The sequence below is a fragment of the Fonsecaea nubica genome, assembly GCF_001646965.1.
Source record: "Fonsecaea nubica strain CBS 269.64 chromosome Unknown Scaff1, whole genome shotgun sequence".
Lineage (NCBI taxonomy): Eukaryota > Fungi > Ascomycota > Eurotiomycetes > Chaetothyriales > Herpotrichiellaceae > Fonsecaea > Fonsecaea nubica.
Genome location: NW_019173674.1, coordinates 368,105 through 395,511, shown reverse-complemented (window position 1 = coordinate 395,511; position 27,407 = coordinate 368,105). Strand labels below are relative to the sequence as shown.

Sequence of the window (27,407 nt, the reverse complement as noted above, 5' to 3'; positions counted from 1 at the left end):
GGCAGGAGCAGGAGTATTGCATGAATTGCTGTCCAAGTGCTGGTCGCGTGTCTCCGAGACGTCAGTCAACTTGGATGGGCTGCGCTCGTCTACACGTACCGATCCTCGTGTTCAATTCAATCCCAACCAACAACAATTCCCCCATGCACCATTGTTGGTCACAAATTTCGATTTCACCGAATCGCCTAATAGTACACGCGCTTTCGGGGTTCACGCATTCCTTCCTCAGCCAGTACAGCATCGAGTCCGGTCACACAGCCGAGCAGTACCTCATACAGTTTGGACGGAATATTTCCACCTCATCCGGAGCAACCATTGAGCACCATCAGAATGCCTCAATTTGGCCTGGGCCCTGAGACCTGCAGCGGTTTGATGGATACACTTCGGCGACGCTGAGATGGCCCGTTCAAGGCAATGAACACACAGACACACAAGAGATGGTCCAAGCTTGATGCAAGCTCTGCAGCCACTCATGTCTGTTGGCTGTTGAGAACGGCCGGAGATCTCCAAAAGCTGTCGAATCGTCTCCCGGGGTCATTCCGTTTCAGAATCGGGAGGTCATGATTCATCTGATGACATCGAGTCTTTTTTCGAGTAATCATCAGTCAAATCGATGATTACCCAGCCAGACCTCTCTCCTTTGTTAGAAATCTATGTATATTGGTACTGATAAGGTATGTACTCAGTATGCGGCCTTTGTTCCTCGAAATACACTCGGTCGCGCACTGAGGTCTCCAAAGTCCTGTGTGGGACCCCTTCATTGTGGTATCTGCGCTGGTGCTGATCCTGACCTGGTCCTTGGATCCTTCGGTTAAAACTCGCGGGGTTGAAGCCTGCGTGCCTGCGCCCTTGGAACCCACTAACCTGCCTCGCCACCAATCCACGAGGCCAATTTTCCTTTCGCTAAGTGTTCAAGTGTGTGCGAGTACTCGGTACGAGCATGTCTGCGTCAGCATCACTCGCCGTCGCACGGAATGTTTGTACGAGGGGTTCCGTGACAGATTGAGGAACCACCTCGTTAATGGTGCTCCGTACCACTGGACCCGAGGCTTCTTAAACGGTCCGGCAGCTCCTTTCACAGTCTTCCAAACGCAGGGGGTTGACCCTGCATCATGCGTGCTTCGAGTTCACAATTTCCCCTATCGTTGAATCACCGGGGTTTTCCCACGAATCCTCGAGACTTGTCTCCTGTCGATCAATCGTCTCATCTGTGCAATCGAAAAGGCTGGCAGTGCCTACATTCTGCTGGCCGCAACTAAAAGTCGCAATAGCATATTCAGATGCGACGAGCATGTCGCACCCGTCAAAGCTTAGGCTTGTCATGACAAGCCCCGTTCCTGAGTCTCCATCCCTGCAAGGACACCAGCACCAATGATGCCGCCATCCCGAGCTTCTCTTAAGAACACACTCTTACCGCCGTCTTGAGGACCTGCTCTCATTACCAGCCGGTCGATAAACCGTTGGCATTGCTCTTTAAAGTTAGGATAGTGTTGAATGATACCGCCGGTATAAGCGATAACCAGTTCCTCGGGTCCTGACTTCCACGCTGTTGCTCCAGGGGCGGGCGATAGCCCATCTCTCACGTCACGTTGTGGAAGAGAAGGTACGCTTGACTTGGGGGATGCTGGCTTACTGTCGGTCAAGACCATCGCATCAGGAACTGACGCAGGGCTGCCAGGCTCTGTCAGTGCGATCTCGCCCACAGTAGCCAGAAGTCCGACTGTAGCGGCTGCAATAAGCCCAGCAGACCGAACCTGAACCAGCTGCGCAATTTTGCGAAGTGCGCCGGCCGAATGCGGTGTCCATCCCCAGTTCGAAGATTCGGGGGGAGGAATGCGACGCTTCAGTTCACCAGCCAGTTCTGAATCTGACCGGGCTCGAGCAACGACGGCACTCACAAAGGTGGTGCTAAAACTATAGCTGTGTACAATCGTGGCGGGAAGAGACGCTGCTGGCACCGGTGGTTTGTGGGCACGCGTCATGTAGTCAAAGAAAATAATGCGAATCAGCTCTCCAATGTATCGGCCTCCAGTCATGTATTCCAGGGGTTGAAATCCCGGCCGCGCGCACGCCAGGTCCAATTGACGATCCCACTCAGTTGTGATATCCTGTAAAGGGCCACAAGCACCAGCGATTGTGATCTCAGTATTCACGACCGTCTCGGTAGCATGAGGTTTGTTCTTTCTGATGGGTTCGACTTTGGCCTCTCCCAAGCTTGAGAACTTCATGGGAATCGTAGCGTTACACCCTGTGCCGACAATGATGCCAGCGACGACCCGAGAGTTGGGGAGGGATTTGACAGTGTATGCCAGGGAAGCGAGAGTGGCAATCGTGTCGTTGGTGATGGCAGTGATCTTGAGCCGGGGAAGTGGGCCGAGCTTCCTCCGCTTTGCTTTTGGTGACGAGCTTGTGGGAGATTGTCGGCGCGTGTGGCGGGCATAGCCTTGTAATAGAGTAGATCCAAGGTCGAGATCAGAACTGATAGTGAAACCTTTCCCCATGGGCATCAACGTCGCGGCGGATAACTCGGTTTGCCTTAGATTCCTTGTCAGTAATTGGATCTTTCCATGCACCGTCTCGACTTACATCATGGGAAAGCTGAAAGTGATGCCCATTGGGAGCTCGTCAGGAACATCCACCTTGCCCATATCTGAGGTCAACCGATCCCCAACGACCTCTGCTATACAGTCGCCAATCCAGGCGAAGAGGTCCTCTGTCTTGTCCATCTTCAAATGCTCTCCGATAGGCCACGCCTTCTCCAGTGTCCGCCGCACACGAGGACGTTGAGCATTCCGGATCGTCTCACGTGATCGTTCCACTCCATTGGCTGTAGGCAGCAGCTCCTCCGCGTCGCCCAGCAATTCGATGAATGCAACTCGAAGGTTGGTGCCTCCAACATCGATGGCCAGGAACTGACCAGTCTCATGACCAGTGGGCAACTTGGTAACAGGAGTAGGCAGGAATTGCTCTTCGGAGCATAAGGCTAGCTCCCCATATACCTTGGAGAACTTATATGCCAGGCTGTGTACCACGTTATCGTCAATAAGCAGCGGCTGTACAAAGGCATCGAGTTCGTGCTCGAGATCATCAGGGGGCGGGCTTCCATTGCTGGCCGACCGATGTGAGGCTTGCTCCGACATTGTCGGGTGGCGGATTGGGGGTTTGGCAAGCTCGAATCGCTGACAGGTGCACAAATTGATACTCCCGTACACTCACGTGCGAGGCGATCAAGTCAGCATCGAAGGATGAGTCGGGGCCGATCTACGAGTAGCAGCAGGGTGTCAGGGTTGTCGAAATCTTTCAGTTCTTCAAGGTCAGTTCGAGAATCAAGCTGCGGGAGCGAGATCGTGAAGATTCATAGATGAAACAGGCCTGGGTAAGAAGATTGTACCCGTAATGAACAGGTTTCGATCGCTATATCTCGTGGTTCAGATGTGACGCTGGGGAGTCGGAATGTGACCCTGGGACTTTGAAGGGGAAGGGGGAAAAGTCAGCCTCAAGCTTCGGTTTTTTTTTCGAGTGCGAATCAGCAACCATCTGAAAAAGGTTTCAGGGCATCTTTAGGCGCACAGGCTTTTGGCGGAGACCAACAGGAGGAGGGTGTTGTGCATAAGATGCAGTGGCTAGTGAATGAGGCTTGGGAGCGGATGCGTGGGTGGTGAAGAAAATTGGGGGGCTAGACCAGCGAATTGATGTTGTCTGCTATACCTCGTACTCTAACCTGCGCTTGACTGCGCTGCCACATGGCAGGTTACCTTAAGGTAGGGCTACGACCGCTTTTCGGAGCTCGCTATGGGCCGCAGAGATGGAGGTACTACGTAAAGAACCCCCTCAAATGAATCGAGGTGACTTATTTTGCCTAATTGAACCTGCGATAACGGCGCGGTTGGATTCTGGCCTGAAGGATTACCTAGCACCGTAGGTATTATTATTAGGGGTGCACGGCTCGACGGGTGGTAGACAGCTTGGGAGGAAGGACTCGGCACTTTCCTACCTAGGCACCTTCCGTAGGGGAGTTGGAGTAGGTACCTGTCCCATGCTTAATGTACCGTACCTACGTAATATACGTGTACATCTTGACATGTACCTTGGGTGTCTTTGGGAATATTACCCCCCCCACCCTGACAGGGACTACCTAGGTACACAGGCTGTTGTATCTGTCACGGTAATCTATCAAGGAGGGTTGTAATATCATCATATCGAGAAAATGAAGCCGCTTCATCTCGCAAACCTGTCGCATCTGGGTGGCATCAGGCAGACGCCAGGATGACACTTGGTGCCACGGAGTACTCCGGATGGTGCATCGGTACCTGCCACCCCACTGCACAAGCCCCTGCAGGCCACCCGCTACGGGGTTACAGGCGAGCAGATTCGCCAAGGCAGCCCGATATTTCCCCCTCATCTTTCAACAAAACGATACCTGCAAAAGCCACTTGCACCCGACCGCATCCCTCACGCTAATAGTATACTCGGTACACTGAACGCTCTTTGTACCCATCATGGTTCTCCAGCCGCCGCACTCCGAGGAAAAGCTCCCGCTACACAAACACGCCGAGTCTACGGGTCATGCTCTCCCCGACCAACATGCTCCTCGACGACCTTTCTTCGTGAGAAGGGTCATCCCAGCCATCCTCACGATACTGGTGATTTTCTCCCTCTTCCGCACCACATTCGTCTGCCACCACCACTATGACCCAACCTTATCCCAAGGATCATCAGACATCGTGGAGAATGGGGAATCAAGAGACAAAGTCGCGCTGGAAATACATGTCATGTCCAAATGTCCAGATGCACGGGATTGCCTGCGTGAGCTGATAGTGCCCACGATGATCCAAGTGAATGAAAAGGTCAATTTAACAATGTCATTCATTGGAAGGTATGCCGTCCTGCTCTTAGCCTGAGATATGAGCCATCGCTCACTCTACCACAGTATCGATCCTCACTCCGACGCGGTTTCATGTAAACATGGACCAGGCGAGTGCTTGGGCAACATTATCCTCCTTTGCGCAGCTAAAGTCTATCCCGAAGTCAAACTCTGGCTCGGATTTGCGAACTGCATGATCTCCGAGTACCCAGATATCCCAAAACGAGACCTTGTCCAGAGCTGTGCCATGGAACATGGTCTCGACTTCCAACTGCTCAATTCATGCATCAGTGACGAGGGAGAAGGGATCGATCTGCTTCGAGCCAGCATCGAAAGGAGTCAAGAGAACAATGTGACAAAGAGTTGCACAGTCAGGCTCGCAGACAAGGTTCGATGCATCCGCGATGGGGGAAAGTGGTACGATTGTCCAGGAGGCAGTTCCGTGGACGCTCTTGTTCGTGATATCAACAACTTGTATGGCTAGGATGGCGCTTTGTTTCTTTGCTGGTTGTTGAGCTTCAGCAGATTCCGTTGTTCAGCTTGCACGATACCCGAGTCCGAGCTTCATCAGAAACTTGGTCTCAAACACATGGCGTTTATGAAGACTGCGATCATGTCGTTTGCCGTTTTGGCCACCCATATTCAGATATATCTGAACATGTTCTCTCGCACACCCCTCTTCATGGCGACAGGTTTGCCGTCCTCGAGCTCGAGTCCAGCTTCTCCCCCATCTCCTGCTAGATTCTCCATAGCTTGCCGCATCTCCTCATCGGCGTCGGCCATACTCTTGTGTGTCTTCTTCAGCTTGTCGAACGCTTCTTTCTTCCTCGCAACGTCCTCCGCATTAGCTGATTTGTCCCCGGATTCCTTCTTAGTACTCGTCGCAGTAGACTTGAAGCGATGCTGGATCGTCGTACATTTCAACACATGTCGCCGGCCACAGCAGATGGCCGTTGACAGGGCTAGAGCCTGTTGTTTCATTATCGCAGATACTCAAGATGGGAAGTACTTTCAGCCCCAGATCGGCTGCGAAAGAATGGAGGTTCGCCCATTACTATTACCTGTACGAGGTAGTGCAGCCCAAGGTAGCCCCAGAAGGTATTGCGGGGGTAACGACGGAAGCAGGATTTGTCCAATCATATTCCTCATTAATGCCAAGCCCGGAGATTCTCTCCCAGCCAATGATTTTCGCCAATCAGACCCTCCTTGCCTCCCAAGGCTGCCAGACAATCCAGGCTACTTCTCTGGTTCATCTATCTCGTCCATCCCCACCGCATTCACTCTCGCCTCAGCTCTGGTCTATCTCATTGCAGGAGGAACCACTCGGTCTATAATAGTCTCCAGGGAGTATCCAAAGTTTGAGCAATACAGACGAGACCACGAGAGCACAAGGATGGCGACGCAGCAGTATTACGAGCTGTACCGCGGCAGTAGGTAGGTTGCTCTTTGCGACACAGCGACTGTTGAGGTGTTATATCTCCGCTACCCAGCGAGTCACCCAAGAAAACCAGCCGGAGAAGATGTTGACAGTCTATATAGCATCGGCGAGGCGCTTATCGATACCATTGACGATCTCATCAATGACGGCCGAATCGAACCACAACTGGCTATGAAGATCCTGAGCAACTTCGATCGCGCGATCGCTGAGACACTAGCAGAGAAGGTCAAGTCGAGATTGACGTTCAAGGTCGGCATCAGATTGGAAAATCTATGGTGGATCTGCTGACAGTTGCGCAGGGTCACCTGGAGACCTATCGATTCTGCGACGATGTGTGGACTTTCCTCGTTAAGGACGTCAAGTTCAAGAGTGATGGCGGTCAAGAGTTCCACGCGGACAAGGTCAAGATTGTCAGCTGCAATTCGAAAAAACCTGGCGAGGCATAGGAGCTTTGATTAACGAGGTTATTGGTCATACAACGACGGTGTTCTGTCGGTGGGGTGGCATTACGAGTTGCGCATGCAGATTTCAGATATTCTTACGAAGTGCATTTGGGCGGACGGGATAGAACATGACCGACCACGTTTACATGGAGTTGGTGGCGACAATATGGGTTATGAGCGCTCTGCGTGAGTGGAAAATGATACCCTGGGCTGATTCGATGCATTTCAAGGCTGCGAAAAAGGCACCTCAGAATATCAAAATTTCTTCTATAATCACTTCTTTGCATTGCCTCTAAGATCGGGCTCAGGAGCCATCTGCGTATTGAGCACTCGGTATAGCCCTACCATTCAGCTCTTGAAAGAGACTGTTTGGTGGATGAAACGTACCCCGTAACGTGTGTAGTGAGGGTGCGTAGCGGGGCACTTTGTTTCAGCCGCCGTTCAACAACCTCCCACATGCGGTTTGTTCACGCTTTCTAGCCGTGACGACGTGCTCACAGCCTCCGAGTTTCACGTCCAACCAAGAAGGCAGACATGTATACGGGTAAACTGCTTTTGAGACACAGCAATCCGCAACGGGCAAATCCCCCTTGAGCTTCCTGCGCATTAGGGTCTTTTACAGGCTGCAGTCCTCCAGAACCACAGAACCATGGCCCGCACTTTGCCCTGGGCGGATGACCGTCTCCCGCCAGCAAAGAAAGCACGGGTGGCTACCGCATCTCGGATCAAGCATGAGAGAGCATCTTCCCCATCGCGCAGCGACAAGTTGTCAGCCGGTAACGCGCATGCGTTTGACCGCGGCCGCTCCCCCAAGCCAACTCCCTTGACAGATCCAAGTCGTGCGTTCCCCGGGAGAACAGAGAAATGAGGCGGAATAGAAGAGATTGCGACTGACAGTTGTATGCTTAGGGAGAGCTCCTTCGTCGTCTTCTATTCGCGGCCCTCCTTCCACAGAGTGAGTGATGCTAGTCGATTTTATGCGGAGCGTTGTTCTCACTGCCATCCAGGCTCATCCGGGAAGGGTACGATGGGGACGACATCTACATTATGGTGGAAGACGAGTTCCAGACGGTTGCACAGTCATATACCGCACATCTGCATCATGCCGAGTACAAGCGATTGATGAAACAAGCACGAGAAGCAGCTCCGAAACCCCTTCCTGAACCTACATCGCCCATGTCCGAGAGGACAAAGAGACGACTCAAATCGGTTGCCTTGCAAAACAAACAGAAAGATACGTTACGACGAGTCCTGAGAGATCCAACACTCGAAGATGAGGAGAACGAGGACAAGGTCGTCGACGACTTGTGGACCGGCACCAGTCTTGGCCCACTGATGGCGAGTGACAGTCAACAGAAGAAATCTCTCGTTGGCTTGGAGGGAATTTCGAGCAGTACAAAGGCTGGCATGGGTCTCGCTAGAATTCAGAACAGCAAAGACGGCACTGGCAACCTGGTCGAAGAAGATGCTCACGTACGACGTACATCGTCAAAACATGACAATTCCAGTCGCCTCTCGACCTTGGGGTCCATGGAGAAGCAGGGAACTTTGCAGGACGGTCACGGTCTGGCAGCTGCACCGACGTCTCGAATCTCTCACCACAGTGTCCGAGAGCACAGGCAACCTGTAGTTAGCGGCAGCTCAAGTGAGCGGTCCACGGCGCGCAAGTTTGTCGTGGATCTGGATGATGATTCTGGCGCAATAGCCACGGTGCATGACTCTTCTAATGGAGCACTCAGACCAAAAGCAGTGCCACAGTCAAATGGAAAACTCGGGTTAAAGGGAAAGGAACAGGACAAGAAATCGCGACTCGAGGAGGTGCCCATGTTCATCATTTGAGTGCCGCCACAAAACTTTGTACCCTTATCCTGTTTGAATCAGCCTATCCAAGGTCTTGCTCGACATGACAGCTCAGAAAACCACAAGCTGGCCAGCAGCGACATCTTCGAGTACATGCGCATCTTTACAATCTGCTATCCTCCTCAGCAGATGTCGATTGCTTGGGTTCATTTTCACCGTGACCTCAAGCATAGCTGTTCTTCGTTTGGCTGACGAAATCCTGTGTGTTGTGCATGTTGTACTTCTATCCTGTTGTGTTATCTGTGGTCTGTGTCTTCGAGGCAACGTGCATCGCTTGGGCATCTTCTCGGGCCTGTTCCACAAGTACTGCGTTTCTGAGAGATCACACATCAGCAAATGTTCCGTAGGAAAAGTGCTCGTCTCGGAGACTTGTACCCGTCCACGTCTGTTCCCAAGGTGATGTTCTCGCGTCGAAAATCAGTTGGATGTCCCTTCAGGCGGCGCATATCAGTTCAGTGACTCGTTCCGCATGAGGCATGTCATCCTCAACTTACAATGACGAGTTTGCTTTCTTTTGGAGCCTTTTCGAGTCGTCCTCGCAGCTTTCCTTTGAGCCATTTGCGGGCCAAGCGCAACTTGTCCATTGTGGCCGTCTTGACCTTTTGAAGTGATGGCATTGACAAGTTGGTTGCGAAAGGGTAGGACTGAGGGTTTCTTGGGAGTTGTGAGTGAAATGGCCTTGTTTGGTGCTCGGACGGACGCCTTTGAGATCGAGTTGTTCAGATATACAAGTACGCAAGTGAGGTAGAGCTGACAGCGCCAGTTTGTCCACTTGGTCGATTCGTTTGAACAGCAAAGAGACCAATTTACGTTTACCGCGCGCCGACAAAGACGTGTACAAAAGGAGTGACTGCTAAGTTGGATGTGAATGAGAGTAGGAAGGAAAAGACAAACAGCGAATCGACAAAAAGGAAAGAGACAATAGAGGGATAGAGGATCAGGCCATGACTTGGTGTCGTGGCGCGCAGGTTGCCTTGGTGAGGAACGGTGAAGACAAGCTGCGATGGAGAGGCGATGGCAGAATGCCTAGTATGCGGAGCTCTTTCAAGATGTCAAACCGAGGGTCCATCCATTATTCATGACGCACACGCCCCGTACAAAACGAGACAATGGGAGGGTTGCTGTGTTGAAGAGGACGTCGACCTTGCCATGCCTTGCCTGCGAGGTGGTGCTCATTCACAAACACAAGGGATCACAACTTGCCCGTCTTCTTATTCGGTGGACGAGGTCGACCAAATATCAACCCTGTCCTCGAGACCGACAAAGTCGATCCTCAGAATACGGTTTCCAACACAGCCGGGGCCAACGACTCGCTCTCTCTCTCATGGCACCACCTTCTGAAACTGTGGGACCGTTGACACAAACGAGACACATTTACCGCCTCTTACAAAGACGTGTCTGCAAATGTCCGTGTTCCCATTCCTCGGGTTGATCCGACGGCGTGGGCATCGGGTCCGGGCTCATTTTCAGGCTCATGGCACACCCCTCAACCGCTCCTTGATTGGCATCTCTTCAATTACCGGGGTTCCCCGAGTTACACGACATGTGCAGAGCCAGCAGAGCCAGCAGGGAAGGAGGGCTTCTGGAAGATTACCCGTCTCAATAGTCGAGCCACACCCGTAAAACCGAACCCGGGCCTCCCTTGCATGATTTGACCGATGGGGAAGGGAAGTTTGTCGAGGCATTCAATAAACAGGGGGATATATTCTAGGGATAAATTTCTGATTGATGGGCATCATGTCAATCCCAACGCTGGTGTTGCGCTTCTGCTAGATGAGGGAGAGACAGTGACTCGCTGCTTGAGACAGGGAATTTCTTATCTTAGCAAGCGGAATGGAACACTCGAGTATTACTATTCCTTGACAACTCGAAACTCCTCTCGTTCGCTCCGCTTCACCTCGGTGGGAATGAAAACGGACCGGCAGTCATTGAATAGCCATAGGAAAGGAAACGAGCGGTCGCCACTCCTTCAATCCTGGCTTGTGTCCACCACGGCCGCCAACGCATACTTCTCGTTCTGTTCTCTCATCTCCCTCGCAAACTCCCTCACATGCTCGGGCACACTGCCGACACGGTTCTCTTTTCCATCCCCTTGCGCGACGCCTCTGTATTCGATAGGATCCCCGAAACACTCCCACACAGGAATGACGCCGGTCCAGACCTTGTCGCGGATGTCGTCCCTCTTCAAGTCCTTCAGCTCGTCTCTCGGCCCGCCGACGCGGACCTTGCCGCTGCCCCCGACGACCTTGACCCGTAGGATACTGGTGCTCTGCATCTCGGCGCCGTCCGGGGGCACGCGGGTGTGGCGCCAGCGGTCGCGCACGACCGAGTTCGTGACCTGCTCCATGGCCCAGACCTTCTCCTCGAGCGACGTCACCAGGTTTGCGTACCCGAAGAGGGTGGCGGAGCGGTAGTTGACGTCGTGCGTATTGGGTGTGAGCGTCAGAACGAGGCCATCGACGAGCGTGGCTGATATGGTCACGGGCAGGCCTTGTGCCGTCCCTTCTCCTCCTCCATCTCCGCCAGCCGTGGATGCAGGAGGGGAAGTCGAATCCGGCGCGGCTTGGACGGCATTGCGCGACAGGTTCATCAGCCGCGAACTGACGTAGCCGTGCAGGTAGATGTCGAGCGGTTCGCCCAGCGACGCCGACGGGTGTTCGAAGCTCGCCGCCACCCCGACCATGGGCAACGTGACCGGGAACGGATTTGACGGGTCGGGCGTGTTAAACGAGACGTGGACGACGGTGCTCGTGTTGATTATGGAGTGGATTTGTTCGAGATCGTACGTTGCTGTTTGTTTTATGCCAGGATTTGTGAGCAAACGTGGTCAAAGAGAGATTCCCCCGACTGCCCTTTTCTTTTTCCTTCTTCTGGGTGATTTTCCGGCGCATCTCTCTTTCCTTTTATAAAATGGCTTATGGGGGAACTCTAGGGAAGTCAAAGGGATAAAAAGCAGAAAGAGTGAGATCGAGAAATCACGCCGAAACTTGGGTGTTTATCGCCCTTCTCAACGCTTGGGAGTGGGAGATATAGGAGAGGGGAAGTCCTCCTGTAAAGAAGCACAACCACAACACGACCATCGAATCCGTCTATCTTCTCTTCTCCGATCTGCTTGTTCTCTCTGCGTGCTCTGCGCGAAATGCTCCAGGACGAAATGCTTGCTCGCCCCCCCTCCCTAAACATTTTCTGCTTCTGTACGTGCTGCGCGGACTCACCTCGCTGATTATACCGATTGACCCTATTCACCGACGTCTTGGGATACTCGAGCGTCCTGCCGTGGCCCATGTTGACTGCGTCGTGGACCTGTCTTCGGTGTATAGATGTGTGAAGCTTCGCGCAGTGAGGCGAAGTGAGGCGAGGCGAGGCGAGGTGAAGTCCGTCCGTCAAAGAGGGCGTATGGATTGTGTGTATATGTGAATGTATGTGTGACTCGTCCAGCAACCACAACCTAAGTTGCTGTCCAGTGCAGAACAAAAAGAGATCAAATTTCTAGCGTTCGAGGGGATGAGGATGGTTGATGAGTGAATGTGGCTCTATTGTTGTTACACAACAGGTGCGTGCCTTTCGTTTACCTATTCGGATAAAACGGTAGAAGATGATGATGTCTGGAAAGAGGGAGACAGATAAAACATGACGATATACATAGGAATGGCAATGGTCATGGTCATAATCATAATAGTCATATGGCGTATATCTAGTTCGTAGACATCATTATCAATACCAACTCATTCAATGGGCAGGACCACCACGTTCCGCGCCTTTCAGAGGTACGAGTATACTAATGCACCCTGGCGACCCAATCCCAATCCTCCACCACCGTACTTAGCCAGATAGTCGGAGCCTTATCAGACGTTGGTGCTTGAAGCCATCCATCCTCGATCGCGGTAGACTGCCCCCTTTTCCCCCTTTCACATGTAGCTGGCCAATCCTAATGAATCTGCGTTGACCTGGACGGTACTCGGTATACAAGTTGGTTGCTGAAGCGAGGACCGCAGAAGACCGCGCCCCACAAAGAGTAGGTCCACCCGAGCATAAAGCGAGAACAAGCGAATCGGCAAGGCTCGCAAAGATAAGGAGTTTCCTGGGGAAACTCTGTGCTTTGAAACTTGCGCTCTTCCATTCGCCGTCGCGCATTCAGCGCATGTAAATGTCAGACACGCTCTTTCATTTGAGTAGTGCATCTGTTCGCAGGACCTAGTGAACGTAAAGCGTGAAGCGTACCGAATTGACCCGCTGATTGACGGATATCTCACTATATAGCCTCTCACATGGGTTTCTTCAGATCGGCATCTGGACATACCGACTTGTTAGGAAAATAATTACGACCGGTCACAACACGTCACAATTTGACTCTTTCTTGACTGCCGCTGAGCCTTCGCACCTGAGGTCGGAAACTAGGACTTGTTGCTAGATTCGCACTCCCAGAAGGCTGACTGTCCAGATTCGACCCCTGACCTGACCCATCAGTGCCTTCAGATACCGAACTCCTCGCCGATGACGCTGTGTTTGCGGGATGGGGTTGGGCCGACGGTGCGCGACCACGTGTTAGCCCGGCCTGTTGTTGCTGTTGTCCTACTCGTTCGCGGTTCAGCAGCCATTGCACTTGTGATCTGGTACTGAATAAGGCAGCGTTGGTATGAGCCAGCTCTTCCTTTATCCTCAATGTTTCGTTCATTATCTGCATTGACGATCGGGCGTCGAGATCTGCAAGTGCATTGGACATGGCTGAAATGTCCTGTTCGAGATTCGAGACGGTCCCGCGCAAGGACTCGTGTAAAGCAAGGAGGTGTTGTTGTGTTTGGGAAATCGAGGACGCCTCAGGGTCTGGCGAAGGTGTCAAGGCGCGAAGATGTGCTGGCATGAGAAGATCACGGTGAGATATGGCTGACGGAATGTGGTCTCGTTCAATTTCCTCAACGTCCGAGGCCTCACCAGCCTGAGACTGGTCAGAATGGCCAATATGAGGGAGGACACGGTCGTTGACAATATCGTTGATTTTGTCAAACCCAGCCTCAAGCACCTCGTTTCGGACCTTGACCATGGCAAGCTGTTCTTGAAGAGATTTGAGCAACTGCGACTGTTTTTGGAGGTACGGAGCCATGCGTGCCAGTGGACACGCTTTTACGTGTTCGTCCCGATCATCGGGGTAGAACTCTTCTGTGCAGCCGTATCCTCGGCCGGGACAGCGCTGGTCTTCGTCGGCCCCACAAACATGGCCTGTAATGCCATTCAAATAGTCTCTCGCTGAAATTCTCTGGCCACATTGCTTGCACTTGACTCCGGTATTTGGACAATCTTCATCCTTGTGTCTCAACCAATCACCCTTGCCCAGCTCGATGACGGCGCCGCAGTCACACTCGATGTGTGAAGAGTGGATGCACTGTTCTTCCACATAGTTCTTTCGCTTGACCAATTTCCCACAGTCTGGGTCTGGGCACGGAAGTCGCTCGTGCGGGCACTCTTTCGTTGCGTGGCGTTCGACATAACCTCGTGCGATGACCTCTTCACAGTCCTCGTTGGGACACTTGACCTGGATATCATTGCACATGTTGACTATGAGGCGAGAAGCCTTGTGAGAAGTTGACAAGAGAAAGGAACGGCACGAAGGACATTGATTGCGTGAGCCGCTAGACCCTCCCTCACGATATTCTTTTAGGCAAGAGTCGCAGAATGTGTGATCGCATTCGAGGACAACCGGCTCGATAAAAGGGACATGGCAGATCGGACACATCAAGTTCGTGTCGTAGTCCGTAACGTAGTCCAGTGCCCGGAGGTCTATGGTCTTCTTCTCCGGCGGTCTCGACACTGGCGCGGAAGACAGGGAGGAAGGCGATCGCGGAGGTGAGACTCGGGGACGAGAGCGAGCGAACTCGGCAAAGAGGGTATCGAACTGGGACTGAATTGGGCTCGGCGAGGGCAGGGAGCCATAACCTGCCGCAGAGTATCTCACATCATCTTCATCCATTTTGAAAGTCGATGGGGTTGAATCGACGGACTAGGGGAGGAGAAGGGGAGGGCTTCGCATTCGGCAGCCAGAGGGGCATATTTTATAAAGGACGCAGGTTGGTTGAAGTCAGTTTTGTTGTTGAACGTGAATCGGAAGACGACGTGTGGAGACAAGATTCGTCGCCTCGGGGCTCGGGATGTGGTGGCTTTTGCATGATGGACGATGGTGACGGCGAGAGAATGCGTTGTTCCTGGGCCTAGGCCCCGCCATTGCCTCATCTGACCCTAACAGTGCCTAACTGTGCCTAGGTCAGGCTAATGAGGGCTCTTTCGCGGGTTGGAGGGAACCTAGACTCTATTGGGGGCCCTTGCATGTACCAAGGACAAGTACAGGCATCTGGGCGTCCACTCACCATCCTGGGGCTTGGCTGGTGCGACTCCCGCCTCCAAGTAGAGGTCGGTTCTTGCTGGCTTGCCTAGCGTCCCGGTCCCGCTCGTGTTCTTTCTTCCAGGCTTCAGCTGACTTCATCCATGCACTCTCTATACAAAGAGCATCTTCGTCCATGCGATTCGTCCAGCTCTCTGAGACACTCTCTACTCGTACATAGAACGTCTACAATCTTCATTCAACCTCTCTCGTTCTCTCTCTTGTGTCTTGGCGTCAACTGCGGAACTTCCTGCGACCCTCCGCCTCCCCGCAACGACTCGCCTCAAACTTCGACCTCTCCCGAACCTACAATGTCCAATCCATCGCAGCTCTTGCTTCTCGCCGACCACATTAAACTCTCTCTTCTCGAGCGCCAGCGCGCCATCTCGCTAAATCTAGACGTCAATCCTTCCCAAGATTCAAATATTGCCCGCTCACTAGAATCCTTTCGAGAAGGCATCGAGTCCCTTTCCAGCCGCTCTCCCGAAGAGGAATCGCTGTCTCAGCTGTGGAGTCAATACAATGACCTGTCACGGCAGTTTCAAGGGGAAAGTTCTACAACGACGGAAGACACACTCTCTTCGCCGAATGATCCGGCATTGAAGGAAGACTTTGAACGAGCAAAGACCCGCAAACCCAGTGACGCCGCCCAACAGAGAGCCTCGAACCTGCGGAAACAGGATGCGGCGGCGGCGCAGAACCCAGGTGCCAAAAATGTCCGTTTCCGCGATGAGCCCTCGCAAGAATCACTCGATACCCAAGACGAGGCGAACCGGGCTGCGCTCTTTCCTTCCCGGTACACAGACGAGGAGGATTCTCGCGTTCATACACCCGACCCCACCGAGAGCATGGACAACCAACAGATCCACGTCTACCACCAACAAGTGATTGCTGAACAAGACGAACAGCTTGACCGGCTGGGGGAATCTATTGGCCGTCAGCGTCACCTGGCCATGCAGGTGGGCGATGAACTCGAGGGTCAGATCGCTCTCTTGGATGAAGTCGACAGGGGTGTAGATAGACACCAAGGTCGGCTTGATGGTGCAAAGAGGCGGTTAAAGGGTGTATCGGAGCGGGCAAAGCAGAATTGGGGCATGACGACGATCGTCGTGCTAATTGTCATTCTGGTGTTACTGATTGTACTGTTGAAATGAAGCGCGCCTACGCAGCGAAACCTGTATTGTGTCTGGGAAAGGGCGCCAGCGATCATGTATAGATTGGTATAGCGACAGGAATCTTGGGGCCTCGCCCATCTGCGGGGCCGACAAGACCAAGCGAGGCCGATATGATGCCTTGAAATGTATGCTACGACATGTCCTCCAGTGTCCATGAACTTAATATGTGTGGTATGAATACCGTTGGATGCGGGCTGGAGAGGAGAGGAGTTCGGCAGTGGCATATCCCAGGAAGTCATCAATTAGCCCTTGCTCATTACTACTTATCTAACAATGGCGTCGACATACCGTTGGTGCCTGTGCCAGACCGACCCGGGGATAGCTTGAGCTTCAGCCTCAGCCTTGTCTTGCCTTTCTATCTCGAGACTTAAATCCGGGTCAAGACTTACTCTTGCTCTTCCATGTCACTTGAGGGTAGGTGAATATCTTGTCTTGTTGAACGCTGGTCAATGAGTCAGTCTCTCTGGCGAGAGAGCACAGTTCACGGTCCTGCTGTCTCGTTTGGGCGGTGTCAATGTAAACACCACACAATCAATGCAATACAACGCAATGCATCGCAATGCGCCGAATTTAGTACATAGCTTTCTATGCTCTAGCTCACTGCAGGCAGGCAGTCAGTGGCCCAAACTTTTTCGTCCTCGTATGCACCACCGCGTAAAAGGTCATTGTTTGACGCCTGGTTCCCAAACTCAAGAGAAGGCCGTCTTGCCCATCCGCATCAGATACGCCTGGCATCCTCTAGTAATTCAATTGGCAGAGTCGGTTCGAGATTGGTAAAATGTTCACCTCACAACGGCTCCCTTCAGCGTCTGGACTGTGCACTTTCCCTTCCCTTCCACAATCAACCAGCCCTTCCTCTCCTTGTCTCCCTCAATCTCAACGCCCGCCCTGCCCGCATCAAACCCAACCACGCACTCCTCACTCGTGAAGAAGCCCGGTTGCACGGCTTCCCACACTTTCTTCTTCGGGTTTAACTGTTTCTCTGGTCCCTTGCCCTCGCCGTACGGCCAGCCCTCGAAGTAAACTTTGTCCCCTGCTTCGCTGCCCTCGGGAGGATTTACCAGTTCCACGATTCGATCGGCTGCGTGTGGATCTGCACCTTCCTCCGCAGGCGGAGACGCAGCCAGCACCATGGCCGCGGATTTGATGCTGCGCATGTTCACTGGTTTCAGGTTTGCGACCACTATAACTTTTCGATTTTGCATTTCCTCCAACGGTATCAGTCCATTCAGACCTGAACATACTGTCCGCACGACCTTGCCTGTCTCCTCGTCAACTTGAGTATGTTCTGTCCCCTCCGGATCGCCCATCGCAATGGTCGAGACATAGAGGGAGTCGGCATTGGGGTGTGCGATTGCGCGAAGGATGTGGCCGACTCGCAGGTCAATAAGGGCGGGAGAGACAGGGGCTGCGGGAGTTGCGGGGGCTTTTGGCTGCTTGGGCTGCTTGGGGGCCTTTTCTTTCTTCTTGTTGTTGCCTGACGGAGATGCGGTCTCCTCTGCTGGTGCGGGGGCTGACGTATTGGATTTGACGTTCGCGGCGATTTCATGGTTGAGGGCTGCCTTTGCCTCGGCGGGTATGGCTTTGTCGACAGGACCGCTACTCGATGAGCTATCCATGGTGGCAGACTGAGGTTTGGTGCGGCCAACGACCAGAGGCTTGTGCTGTGCAGGAGCAGAGCTTGACGGCGAAGTCGAGGGGACTTCGGACGTCATTGATGAGGTGATGGTTCGAGAGGGTACGGCAATAAAGTGTTTACCAGCGTTGAGGGTAGAGAGTGTGGGAAGTAGAGATCTTCGGGATGTTCGTTGTCTGGCAAAATTTTCGACAAGACTGCGTTGCGGAGTGAAGAGCAGCGTGCGGAGTTTCATTCACTGTTGCGCGGTCTGCCGCGTCCTTCACGTCGGTGAAGTCCACCTCTTGTTTAGCACGCGAAGAACAAGTATAGTCCTTTCGGTCTCCAGTGACCAGTTCTTGCCGTATTCCGCTGCAGTCTATAGGGTTCTGGAGGTGAAGTATGGGTGAGTCGTGAGATTCACATCGCAGGCGGCGGGCAGGGAATGACTCTTTGGATGAATGACTCGTTGGGCTTGGCTGGGACGAAAACAAGTGGCTCAGTCTGACAAAAATAGTTTAGACCGGCCACTGCCAGCCCCATACAAATATATTAGCACGGCAGGTACCAAAGTCAAATGACCCCCCATGTCAATGCTTGCCCTTGCGAACCACCTTCTACCTCCTTATCACCTTTTTCTCAGCCCGCTAATGGAGATGCTTCGGAGACACAGAAGCACATCTACCGCGAAGGCTACCCAATTCCATTCCAACAGTCAGGAGATTGGTGCCCGTGCCACCATAATGTCACCAACTTGGGTGGTCCGTTGTCCGCTAGAATATAGGCCCGACTGACTGGCTATGATGTACCCAGCCTAGTCGGTGCGGGAGCCTGACAATCCTACTGGAACGGCAACGGAAGGCCGGAGTACTTCAAGAACAGGTAAGTACAGGATATAAGAAAAGGATATCTGCTCCTCCCATCCCTTTGCCCTTTGCCCTCGTCTCAGGGAACTGATATACTTGTACATCAATCATTCCTCAACTCAATGTCGCTATCACCACTGCCATGAGCCCTCCAATTGCCATCGTTACTGGTGGCTCATCTGGCATCGGCGCAGCCCTCGTGGAATACCTCCACTCCCTAGGTTGGAATGTGGTCATTGCAGATATCCACCACCCGAAGCACTCCCTGCCGGGCACTTTCTATGTCCATACCGATGTGTCCTCCTGGGAACAGCAAGCACACATGTTCAAACAGGCCTATGACTGGGGAAAGCGGCTGGACTTTTGTGCGCTGAATGCAGGAATCGACGATCGAGACGACATATTCAATACGCTGTCGTACGACATGCACAAGCCTCCCAAAAAGCCCAATACGGACCCTTTTTCTGTCAATGTCACTGGAACGTACGCAATCTCTGTGCTATGGACGGCACCTCTCATTTTTTTTTTACCCTAGTCGGAAATGGACTCGAGAGTGACGAATCGTTTCTAATCTCGATGTGTTAGATATTACGGCATCAAGCTGGCCGCGCACTACATGACAGTCCTCAATGGAGCGGCTGGCAAGTCGAGGCCCGGCGGTAAGATCGTCGTCACCGGGTCTGGGGCAGGACTGGTCCCATCCGCATCCAACCCTCAGTATACAGCCAGCAAGCACGCTCTCATCGGCCTCGTCCGCGCACTGGGCAAATCTGACGCCGCCCTCGCGGCCAACGTGCGCATCAACACGGTCTGTCCCGCCATCGTCGACACGGGCGGTCTGCCGTTGGGTTTCTTGGACAAGCTTCTTCCGGGCCAGATCACGCCCATGAGCACCGTCCTGCGTTGCTTCGACACCGTAGCCGACCTAGCGGGCATCGCCAAGGACGACTGGGTCGAGCGCGGCCCTGCCGGCGAGACTCTCGAAGGGAAAGTGCACGACTTGATCTGGCATTATCCGCCGGAGACGCAGCAGGGAGGGAACGCGAAGACTTGTTACAAGGTTCCAGACACTCACGCTGGAGGGGCAGCAGCACAACCCGACAAGGAGAGAAGTCACCACTGTTCAACTAAGGGAGAGACTACAGTCTTTTGGTAGAAGATATATATCTCCGCCTTCTAAGAACCTTGTCTGACGCTATACATTAACATCACGCCGTCGCGACGAGCGCCTCGATAAGAAATATTTATTCATTCGTCTCTGTATCTCGTACTCTTCTGAACCCGAACTTTGCCTTCCATAGGTCAAGCACCAGAGGCGAAAGGTGACTTGCGACGTACCTCGTATTTCTTTGTTTTGTTTTGTTTTTGGTCTGATCAAATCGATGCGGTAGAGAGGCTGACGAGTTCTGTCCCTGTGAGGCTGGAGTAGAAAGGGGGTCATTAATCAATTCATCACATCCACACATCCATCCCCTCAAACCTCATTTGGTGTCTCCTTCCTTCAACACTACCACTACTGCCTAGGTAAGTAGGTAGGTGAAAGTGACGAGAAGCTACATACGCATCTACACCGAAACACAATATACGGCTCAATGTCACTTAATTGACGTTTCGAGAACGCAATAACAACGAAATTGGGGGAAAAAAAAAGTTTCGCTCGGAAAAGAAACTCTGGATTCATCGATTCCAGCGTTCTTCGATGGAGGGGATCCTCTATCATTCATATACATACATGGACTTGATTTGCCCTGGTGTCTCCTTCTTAAGGCATGGCGGCGACTTTGTCGTTTCTTTGGACTCAAAAGCGACCCACGACGTCTGTCCGCACGGTATCTCTTCCATAAGTCGTGCCACAAAAAAACCTCCCTCTAGACGCCGGTTCCGCTGTCGGCACATACCATGCCAAAAAGTCGTGGCGTTGCGGTAGGTAGGTAGGTGGGCAAACCCGCACAATTTTCTCAGAAAACAGCACAATCCCAAACCCCTCTGTGAATAGGCAAACCATCTAGCTTGCCGAGTCGGCGGACGATCTCGTGCCAGATAACGGAACGCCATGCAGCCGAACCCTGTACAAGCAGGCGAATTCCGCGCCATAGTTTTCAGTCACCCTCACCACGAAATTTTGTGCAGGGTACGCCAATGAACCCTGGTTCACATCCAGCGGAAAAGCCTGGGTATAACTAGCCTCGCTCGAGACATCGTATTCCATTTTTCCAATGAGTGCGTAGGTCGGCCCCAAGGGACTTCCGGTCACGCCTTGCATCGCCCGGATGTTCAGCTTCTCCCACTCCAAACTATCCAGGTGTTCAAAATCGGCCCAAAGTTCGATGGTCTTGGGCGTCGATCCCGGCAATAGTGAACCAGTGCTCGGATAGTTCTCCAGAAGCACTTCAGTGGGATATATCATCTCCGTCACTGTCACGCCGAGTCTCATCAAGTCATCCTCGGGTCCAGGGTCGCTGCCCTTAACGGCCGCAGCGCACCAACAGTCTCCCACATCGTGCCATGGAGTTAGAGCTTCAAGCGGTGGCTTGGTCACGTAATGCGCCGAGAGCAGAATCCGTAAGAGCAGTCGGTGCAAGAATGGCCGGGGCTTCTGCATTGTCGGTGAGGTTAATTTTAGGTCGATCATGGCTCCGTTGCTTGGTGCGAAGTAGTTGACTTTTCGAATGATCGGGGACGGGGCATTGCCAGGCAAGGTACCCAATTCGTCTCCCGGTCTCAAGCCGCCCATCTGGGTTGACAGCTCTGAATAGTGCCTCTTAAGGCTCTCAATATCTTTACCGACTGTCGCGTACTGTGAGTCGAGTTTGTCGGTCAATCGTGTTTCAAGAATCCCGAGTTGTTGGTTGATGTTGTGTATAGCTGCCGTGAGCTTTGACAGATCGTTTCTGTTGCCAGCGGTAAGATTCAGAGATTCGATACTGGAGCTCCGCGTACACCTTCCGCAGAACTTTTGAAGGGTTAATCCGGCTGTGGAAGTCGATAAAGGATCGCAAACAAAATTAGTGTAGGCGTGACATAATAGAAAGCTCGCTCCTCCGACAAGTACCAATGCGAAAATAATGCTCATCGTGATGGCCACAAGTGGCGAGTTTGGGATGCTCCTGATCGCCCTGCCGCTGGCCCGCAATAACCGTATCCACCAGTCCAATATCGAACTAAAGCAGTCTGAGGATGTCTGCCGAAGTTGTTGGGCGGAATGTTTGCTGCCATTCCAGGCCTTTCGAAACCATGGGTCTTTTCGTTCTCGTATCGTGATCTGAGGCTTCCGGAGACCTCTTTCATAGTTGTAGCTATGATCAAATATCCCGCTGGGAAAGCTCGAGGGATCTGTTCCCTTGTTGGAATCATCATCAGGGATACTTCGGGCCGCGCTCTCATAGCTTCCGTCATCGTTGTCAGCTTCAAGCCTCACTGATTCTTGACTTTCTTCTGGTATACCGTTTAGTCGGTTGTCATCTAGAGAACTTGCCCACGCTGCTACTCGCTGAGTGCGGTGTTTCTCGGCATCATCACTCGCCACGGAGGCTTCCCGTGAGTTCTCGCGAGAAGCTCTTCGTCGAGCCCTTTCAGCCCGAGGGTCCTTTTGTAGATTTGCTTGAGTTTCCTCGATATGATTCTGGAGATGTTGCTGCGCTTGTTCGACTCCAACATCGATTGTTTCGGCCATCTCTGTCAAATTCATCCTACTTCGCGCGAGCAACTGGGTAGGTAGGACGGGAGTCTTGCTTGATCCATAAGCATAAGATTGCTGGAGTTGCACCTCAGGCAGCCTCGGGTTGTTCACAATACCATCTGCCGCAAGACTCGGTTGTTGAGAGGTACCACGAGTGACTCGACGTGGGATAGCATTGTCTGGTGATGCGGCGCTGCCTGCACGATTCGACCGTTTCGCCGGTGATACTGCCCGTACCGGCGTTGCACTTGAGCCTCTTGCCGTAGATCGACGTGGAGCCATTTTCTGCGGTTATGGTCCAGAATGATTGGGAAATTTCACTCTATCTCTGTAAACACTCACTACCCCTCTGACCCATCAGTGCCAAAGTGAGAGAGGACTCAAAGGCCACCCTTCATCGACATTCGTCGCAAAGCACCAGCACGTATCCGGTCAACAGAGCCAGAACTTGTCGGGGATTCGGGCATAGAAGAGCCGGGTATTCGTGCGAGGGATATCCGTAGACTGTCCTGCCTCTGGGCAAATCAAATCCTCGAGTCCGAGTTGTGAAAAAGTAGTGTGATTTGCGTCGAGGTGGTACAGCTGGTTTGGAGGAGGATAGGCTGACCCGATCAGATATCGACTTGGTCGCATGTGGTTAGCTGGGTATAGCAGAATCAAGGAAGTCGAGTCGAAGACTGCGATTGAGACATTCCATTTGATATTATCCGAGTCGACTGTTGAAACCCTGTAGGGTCTTATTTGGTTCCTTTGTTTAGAGGAACGCGTCAAAATGTGGTGGTCGAGATCTTGAAGTTTGTTTCTCGCATTCCAGAAAAACCTTGTTACGTAAGACTCGGCTATGTTGCTTCATACGACTCCCACCCTTCAGCCTTGTCTTGCAGCCCCGGGTTCCGCTTGCACTTTTTTCCATTCCATCTACGAGGTGATCCACATGTTGGCTGCATTTCAACCTTCCAAACCTCTTTCACTGCGGTTTACAGTCTCTTGGCCCTGTCCCAACCACCGGTTCTAAATGGCATCTCGACATGCTCCAGGTTAGACCGGTGATAACCAATCTTCCACCTCATATCACCAAGGTAGGCAATGGGTGGTCTCACCAGGCTTAGGAGCATATAGAAAAGTGTAATGGATGTCAATTATTCCTTTATTCTAATGAAATTTCATCAATCTTGGTCCAAAGGTCAACTCAGGACTTCGATGGTGCAATTATTGACATGAACCCCTTCAAACAAGTTGCAACTTAGCCGAGGACTTACCCCCAGAAACCGAATGATGTCAGGCCGCAGTGCGTTGCGCGTGTCTTTGCGGCGGGGCGCGTCCCCCACAGCGCATGTCCTTGGAGGCCAGAATCTAGGCTACATATCACCCGATCACCTACTTACTCTCTACGAACACATGTCAACCGCATTTTCTCCATTCGTCAAAAACCTACATCAACCCTGATACCTGACACTGCCATGGCCCCCGCTTCGGTGAGCGCTTTGAGCGCAGACTCAATCCTCGACTACATGGTCAAGAGCCTACCGACCCCGCCTTCCGCCTCGGAACAACCTAGACTCATCAAAGATCCATATGCTGCCATTGCCCTGTTCTCACATGCCTGCATGCTTGCAGTTGGCTTCCGTCTCGTCGGCTTGGGAGAAGACCACAAGATAGGTAAGGGTCTATCGTTTCGCAGTGAACCAGACATCTCACCACTTGCAGAAGCACAATCAGAACCCCAGGATGTTCAACCGTTGCCTTCCCAGTGGGATGAATCGTCCTCCTACGCCTTCCGCTATGCTCATTCACAGTCTGCCATGGAGTACCTTATCAAGGTGAATCGACTAGGAAGCAAGGCTATCATATTTGGTGTTGGCATGGGCGACGACAAGACTGCCTCCTTTGAGGTCAAGGCCAATGACTACATTTCCGATGGATCATTACAAGAGGCAACCCCGGGTGCCAATACAGTCTCTGCACTTCGAAATGTCTTTATATCAAATGGCCGGATCACAGATCTTGCGTCACTGTTCAAACTTAATATCATCCAGAAATTGGCTCCGGGAATCCAGAAGGCCGGGTACGAGGAAGCAACTTCCACCCTCGAACAGCCACGACGACATGAAGAAACTCGCCCTCCTGAGCGTGACCCGTTACGAGATGATCATCCTCCACCCGCACGACCATACCCTTTCGACGATCCTTTAGCGATACCCCCTCGAAGACCTCATCCTCCTGGAGACTTTCCGCCACCGGGTTTTGAAGATGAATATGAGATCAATCGACCTCCACGCGGCATGCTACCAGGTCATCAGCCATTTGGAAACATTGGGGAAAGAGACCTCTATCCTCCAGGCTTAGGCCCACATGATCCTCTCCGGATAGGCCCTGGAGGCGGCTTTCGTGGCGGGGGAGGCATGCATCCCACTTTTGACGATCCCTTGTTTGGTGGCCAAGGAGGTCGACATCCTTTTGATCCTCAGGTCCCTCCAGGGGCACGGTATGATCCAGTCGGCCCAGGGGATGGTCCTCCAAATCTTCGAGGAGGCGCACGATTCCCAGGAGGCGGTGGAGGTGGAGGAGGATGGGGTAGTAATCCGTTCGGAGGGTTTGGAGGTGGTGACATTATATAGTCTCCTTGCAAACGGCCTCAGAAGAAAGCATGAGTGGGACAATGCTGGGGTGAGGAGATGACTGGGACATAATGAGCAAAAATCACGGCCGACGATGTTGCCTGTATGATTCTCAGGACTCGAATGGGGACAATGTCTTGAAAAGAGCCAATCAGCTCAATGTTCATCTCATGCATAAATGGGACTACTAGCGGATTGCGAGTGTAAACTCTCATAGAGTCGGTGAGGGTGCAAAGAGAATGAAGGTGTTCAAGACATTCACCGTCGGGCTTGGTCACACCTGTACCTTCGAGAATATCTACCGGTAGGTACTGGGTACCTATAGGGGCAGGTTTATTACGTAGTGGCTAAGCTTAAAACTTGTCCTCGTAGGTATCCCGAGCTGGCTAAGCACCTAAGCGGCTAGCGGATTATTGGTTCCGAGTACCTCAGAGAGGCAGGATTTCGACTGACATGTCATTGTCGCAACAAGTTGACCAAAACCCAACGCCATCCTCAGTGCAACAGCATCTGCGACAAATATCGAAGCCGGCTGCACTTCACCCAACATCCCTTCCACGCCGACCTTCCCTCACACGCTAGTCCTCTATTCGAATCTGCTGCGTTACTTTGTCCCAAACTGACACCACAACCTACCATCCCACCTTAGTACACGACATCCCCGATCGCCCTTCAGACCTCACCTCTCCCCCTCATCCCTTGCCGTTCTTCGTCCAATTCGATTTTTTCGACGGGTCTACGCCCTGTCATGGATACGAAGATGGACGTTGACGTGGGAAAACCAGCGCAGCCTCATGGCTTATCTCCTGCCACTGACCCACAATCAATACCGACCCTTGATGGATGGATCGAGAGCTTGATGGACTGTAAACAGTTGGCGGAGAGTGATGTATCAAGACTTTGCGACAGAGTGAGTACTGTCTGCGACCATGTGCAAGCCAGAAGACTGAATCGTGAGCGCGCAGGCCAGAGAAGTTCTCCAAGAAGAGTCAAACGTACAGCCGGTGGTGAGTTCTTCGTTCTCGCGGCGTAAGGCTGTAGACAGATGTCTGACTTTTTACAGAAATGTCCTGTCACAGTCTGCGGCGACATCCATGGTCAGTTCCACGACTTGATGGAACTCTTTCGCATCGGGGGTCCCAACCCGGATACGAACTACCTCTTTATGGGTGGGTTGAGACATGCTGTCACTGGTGTACACAAACTAACAATAACAAACAGGAGACTATGTAGATCGTGGTTATTACTCCGTCGAGACCGTGACCCTTCTTGTCGCGCTCAAAATCCGATACCCATCCCGCATCACCATTCTCCGCGGAAACCATGAGTCCAGGCAGATCACCCAGGTCTACGGTTTCTACGACGAATGCCTGCGGAAATATGGCAACGCCAATGTCTGGAAATACTTCACCGATCTCTTCGATTACCTGCCGCTTACTGCTCTGATCGACAACCAGATCTTCTGCCTGCATGGCGGGCTTTCTCCCAGCATTGACACCCTCGACAACATCCGATCACTTGACCGAATCCAAGAAGTTCCTCATGAAGGTCCCATGTGTGATCTTCTGTGGAGCGATCCTGATGACCGATGCGGATGGGGCATCAGTCCTAGAGGAGCTGGATACACATTTGGGCAAGACATCTCAGAAGCGTTCAACCATAACAATGGCTTGACGCTGGTTGCCAGAGCTCATCAATTGGTCATGGAGGGCTACAACTGGAGTCAGGATCGCAATGTGGTGACGATTTTCAGCGCCCCGAATTACTGCTACAGATGTGGTAATCAAGCTGCCATCATGGAGATTGATGAGCATCTGAAGTATACCTTGTAAGTGTAAATCCCCCATTTCTCGGTTGCTATTCTGACGAATGAATCTGCAGCTTGCAATTTGATCCATGTCCCCGAGCCGGCGAACCAATGGTCAGTCGAAGAACACCAGACTATTTCCTCTAATCGAGAGCGGTGCACAATCTTGCCTGCCTTACACAACTAAACCCCAGAACTCACACATTGGGCGGTGTGGGTGGTATCCATTGCGTCTTGATAGATCAGTGTCACACATCCCAGCAAAGACCACAGAGGCAATATCCAGGGAAGAAAAAGTACCGTGTAAGGAGGAGGATCCGCAAAGCATTTGGTCAGCCAGCGAAAGTGACTCTCAGATATCATGGCTGAGAGGAGGGGTGAGACCAAATATGAGCCTGATGGGTGTGGACGGAGACGCAAGCGGCGCATGAGTAGGTTGCCCTCCAAAGAGATACAAAGAAGCGATGTTTGATAGACATACAACTTCAATCATGCACTTGCCAGACGGGTGTGGTGCCCCTGCTTCGCGCGCTGCCTTTTGCTAGGGCTTCGGCCTTTTGTGTGATGTATTACAAGACCATTAATGAAAGGTTGGGAAAGAGCTTCTTGTTTCGTCTGGCTCTGTTATTGTTTTGTCTTTTGATCGTTTGGCATTGCTGAGTCTCCCGT

General features: G+C 52.4%; 13 protein-coding genes across 13 annotated transcripts; 7 read left to right on the top strand and 6 right to left on the bottom strand.

The window, feature by feature from the left end:
- Window positions 1-1,319: 1,319 nt before the first annotated feature.
- Window positions 1,320-3,140, bottom strand: AYO20_00147 (hypothetical protein; the record flags this gene model as incomplete). Its single annotated transcript, XM_022638458.1, has 2 exons — window positions 1,320-2,535; window positions 2,587-3,140. The coding sequence occupies 2 exons, from the start codon at window positions 3,138-3,140 to the stop codon at window positions 1,320-1,322; spliced, it is 1,770 nt and encodes a 589-aa protein (XP_022505423.1).
- Window positions 3,141-4,499: 1,359 nt separating this feature from the next.
- AYO20_00146 (hypothetical protein) lies at window positions 4,500-5,348 on the top strand (the record flags this gene model as incomplete). The annotated part of the gene is made up of 2 exons (XM_022638457.1): window positions 4,500-4,876; window positions 4,931-5,348. 2 exons carry the CDS (start codon window positions 4,500-4,502, stop codon window positions 5,346-5,348), a joined length of 795 nt encoding a protein of 264 aa, XP_022505422.1.
- A 158-nt stretch (window positions 5,349-5,506) lies between these two features.
- On the bottom strand, window positions 5,507-5,845 carry AYO20_00145 (hypothetical protein; the record flags this gene model as incomplete). Its single annotated transcript, XM_022638456.1, has 1 exon — window positions 5,507-5,845. One exon carries the CDS (start codon window positions 5,843-5,845, stop codon window positions 5,507-5,509), a length of 339 nt encoding a protein of 112 aa, XP_022505421.1.
- Window positions 5,846-6,257: 412 nt separating this feature from the next.
- AYO20_00144 (transcription initiation factor IIA subunit 2) lies at window positions 6,258-6,748 on the top strand (the record flags this gene model as incomplete). Its single annotated transcript, XM_022638455.1, has 3 exons — window positions 6,258-6,298; window positions 6,404-6,551; window positions 6,602-6,748. 3 exons carry the CDS (start codon window positions 6,258-6,260, stop codon window positions 6,746-6,748), a joined length of 336 nt encoding a protein of 111 aa, XP_022505420.1.
- A 646-nt stretch (window positions 6,749-7,394) lies between these two features.
- AYO20_00143 (hypothetical protein) lies at window positions 7,395-8,584 on the top strand (the record flags this gene model as incomplete). The annotated part of the gene is made up of 3 exons (XM_022638454.1): window positions 7,395-7,584; window positions 7,655-7,700; window positions 7,753-8,584. The coding sequence occupies 3 exons, from the start codon at window positions 7,395-7,397 to the stop codon at window positions 8,582-8,584; spliced, it is 1,068 nt and encodes a 355-aa protein (XP_022505419.1).
- Window positions 8,585-10,574: 1,990 nt separating this feature from the next.
- Window positions 10,575-11,890, bottom strand: AYO20_00142 (hypothetical protein; the record flags this gene model as incomplete). Its single annotated transcript, XM_022638453.1, has 2 exons — window positions 10,575-11,395; window positions 11,821-11,890. The coding sequence occupies 2 exons, from the start codon at window positions 11,888-11,890 to the stop codon at window positions 10,575-10,577; spliced, it is 891 nt and encodes a 296-aa protein (XP_022505418.1).
- A 1,054-nt stretch (window positions 11,891-12,944) lies between these two features.
- AYO20_00141 (hypothetical protein) lies at window positions 12,945-14,570 on the bottom strand (the record flags this gene model as incomplete). The annotated part of the gene is made up of 2 exons (XM_022638452.1): window positions 12,945-14,158; window positions 14,249-14,570. 2 exons carry the CDS (start codon window positions 14,568-14,570, stop codon window positions 12,945-12,947), a joined length of 1,536 nt encoding a protein of 511 aa, XP_022505417.1.
- A 719-nt stretch (window positions 14,571-15,289) lies between these two features.
- AYO20_00140 (hypothetical protein) lies at window positions 15,290-16,132 on the top strand (the record flags this gene model as incomplete). The annotated part of the gene is made up of 1 exon (XM_022638451.1): window positions 15,290-16,132. One exon carries the CDS (start codon window positions 15,290-15,292, stop codon window positions 16,130-16,132), a length of 843 nt encoding a protein of 280 aa, XP_022505416.1.
- An 803-nt stretch (window positions 16,133-16,935) lies between these two features.
- Window positions 16,936-17,868, bottom strand: AYO20_00139 (hypothetical protein; the record flags this gene model as incomplete). Its single annotated transcript, XM_022638450.1, has 1 exon — window positions 16,936-17,868. The coding sequence occupies one exon, from the start codon at window positions 17,866-17,868 to the stop codon at window positions 16,936-16,938; it is 933 nt and encodes a 310-aa protein (XP_022505415.1).
- Window positions 17,869-18,776: 908 nt separating this feature from the next.
- AYO20_00138 (hypothetical protein) lies at window positions 18,777-19,790 on the top strand (the record flags this gene model as incomplete). The annotated part of the gene is made up of 2 exons (XM_022638449.1): window positions 18,777-19,117; window positions 19,220-19,790. The coding sequence occupies 2 exons, from the start codon at window positions 18,777-18,779 to the stop codon at window positions 19,788-19,790; spliced, it is 912 nt and encodes a 303-aa protein (XP_022505414.1).
- Window positions 19,791-20,639: 849 nt separating this feature from the next.
- Window positions 20,640-22,595, bottom strand: AYO20_00137 (hypothetical protein; the record flags this gene model as incomplete). Its single annotated transcript, XM_022638448.1, has 1 exon — window positions 20,640-22,595. The coding sequence occupies one exon, from the start codon at window positions 22,593-22,595 to the stop codon at window positions 20,640-20,642; it is 1,956 nt and encodes a 651-aa protein (XP_022505413.1).
- Window positions 22,596-23,773: 1,178 nt separating this feature from the next.
- Window positions 23,774-24,931, top strand: AYO20_00136 (hypothetical protein; the record flags this gene model as incomplete). The annotated part of the gene is made up of 1 exon (XM_022638447.1): window positions 23,774-24,931. The coding sequence occupies one exon, from the start codon at window positions 23,774-23,776 to the stop codon at window positions 24,929-24,931; it is 1,158 nt and encodes a 385-aa protein (XP_022505412.1).
- Window positions 24,932-25,691: 760 nt separating this feature from the next.
- AYO20_00135 (serine/threonine-protein phosphatase PP2A catalytic subunit) lies at window positions 25,692-26,885 on the top strand (the record flags this gene model as incomplete). Its single annotated transcript, XM_022638446.1, has 5 exons — window positions 25,692-25,841; window positions 25,897-25,938; window positions 25,995-26,100; window positions 26,153-26,759; window positions 26,813-26,885. 5 exons carry the CDS (start codon window positions 25,692-25,694, stop codon window positions 26,883-26,885), a joined length of 978 nt encoding a protein of 325 aa, XP_022505411.1.
- Window positions 26,886-27,407: the final 522 nt, after the last annotated feature.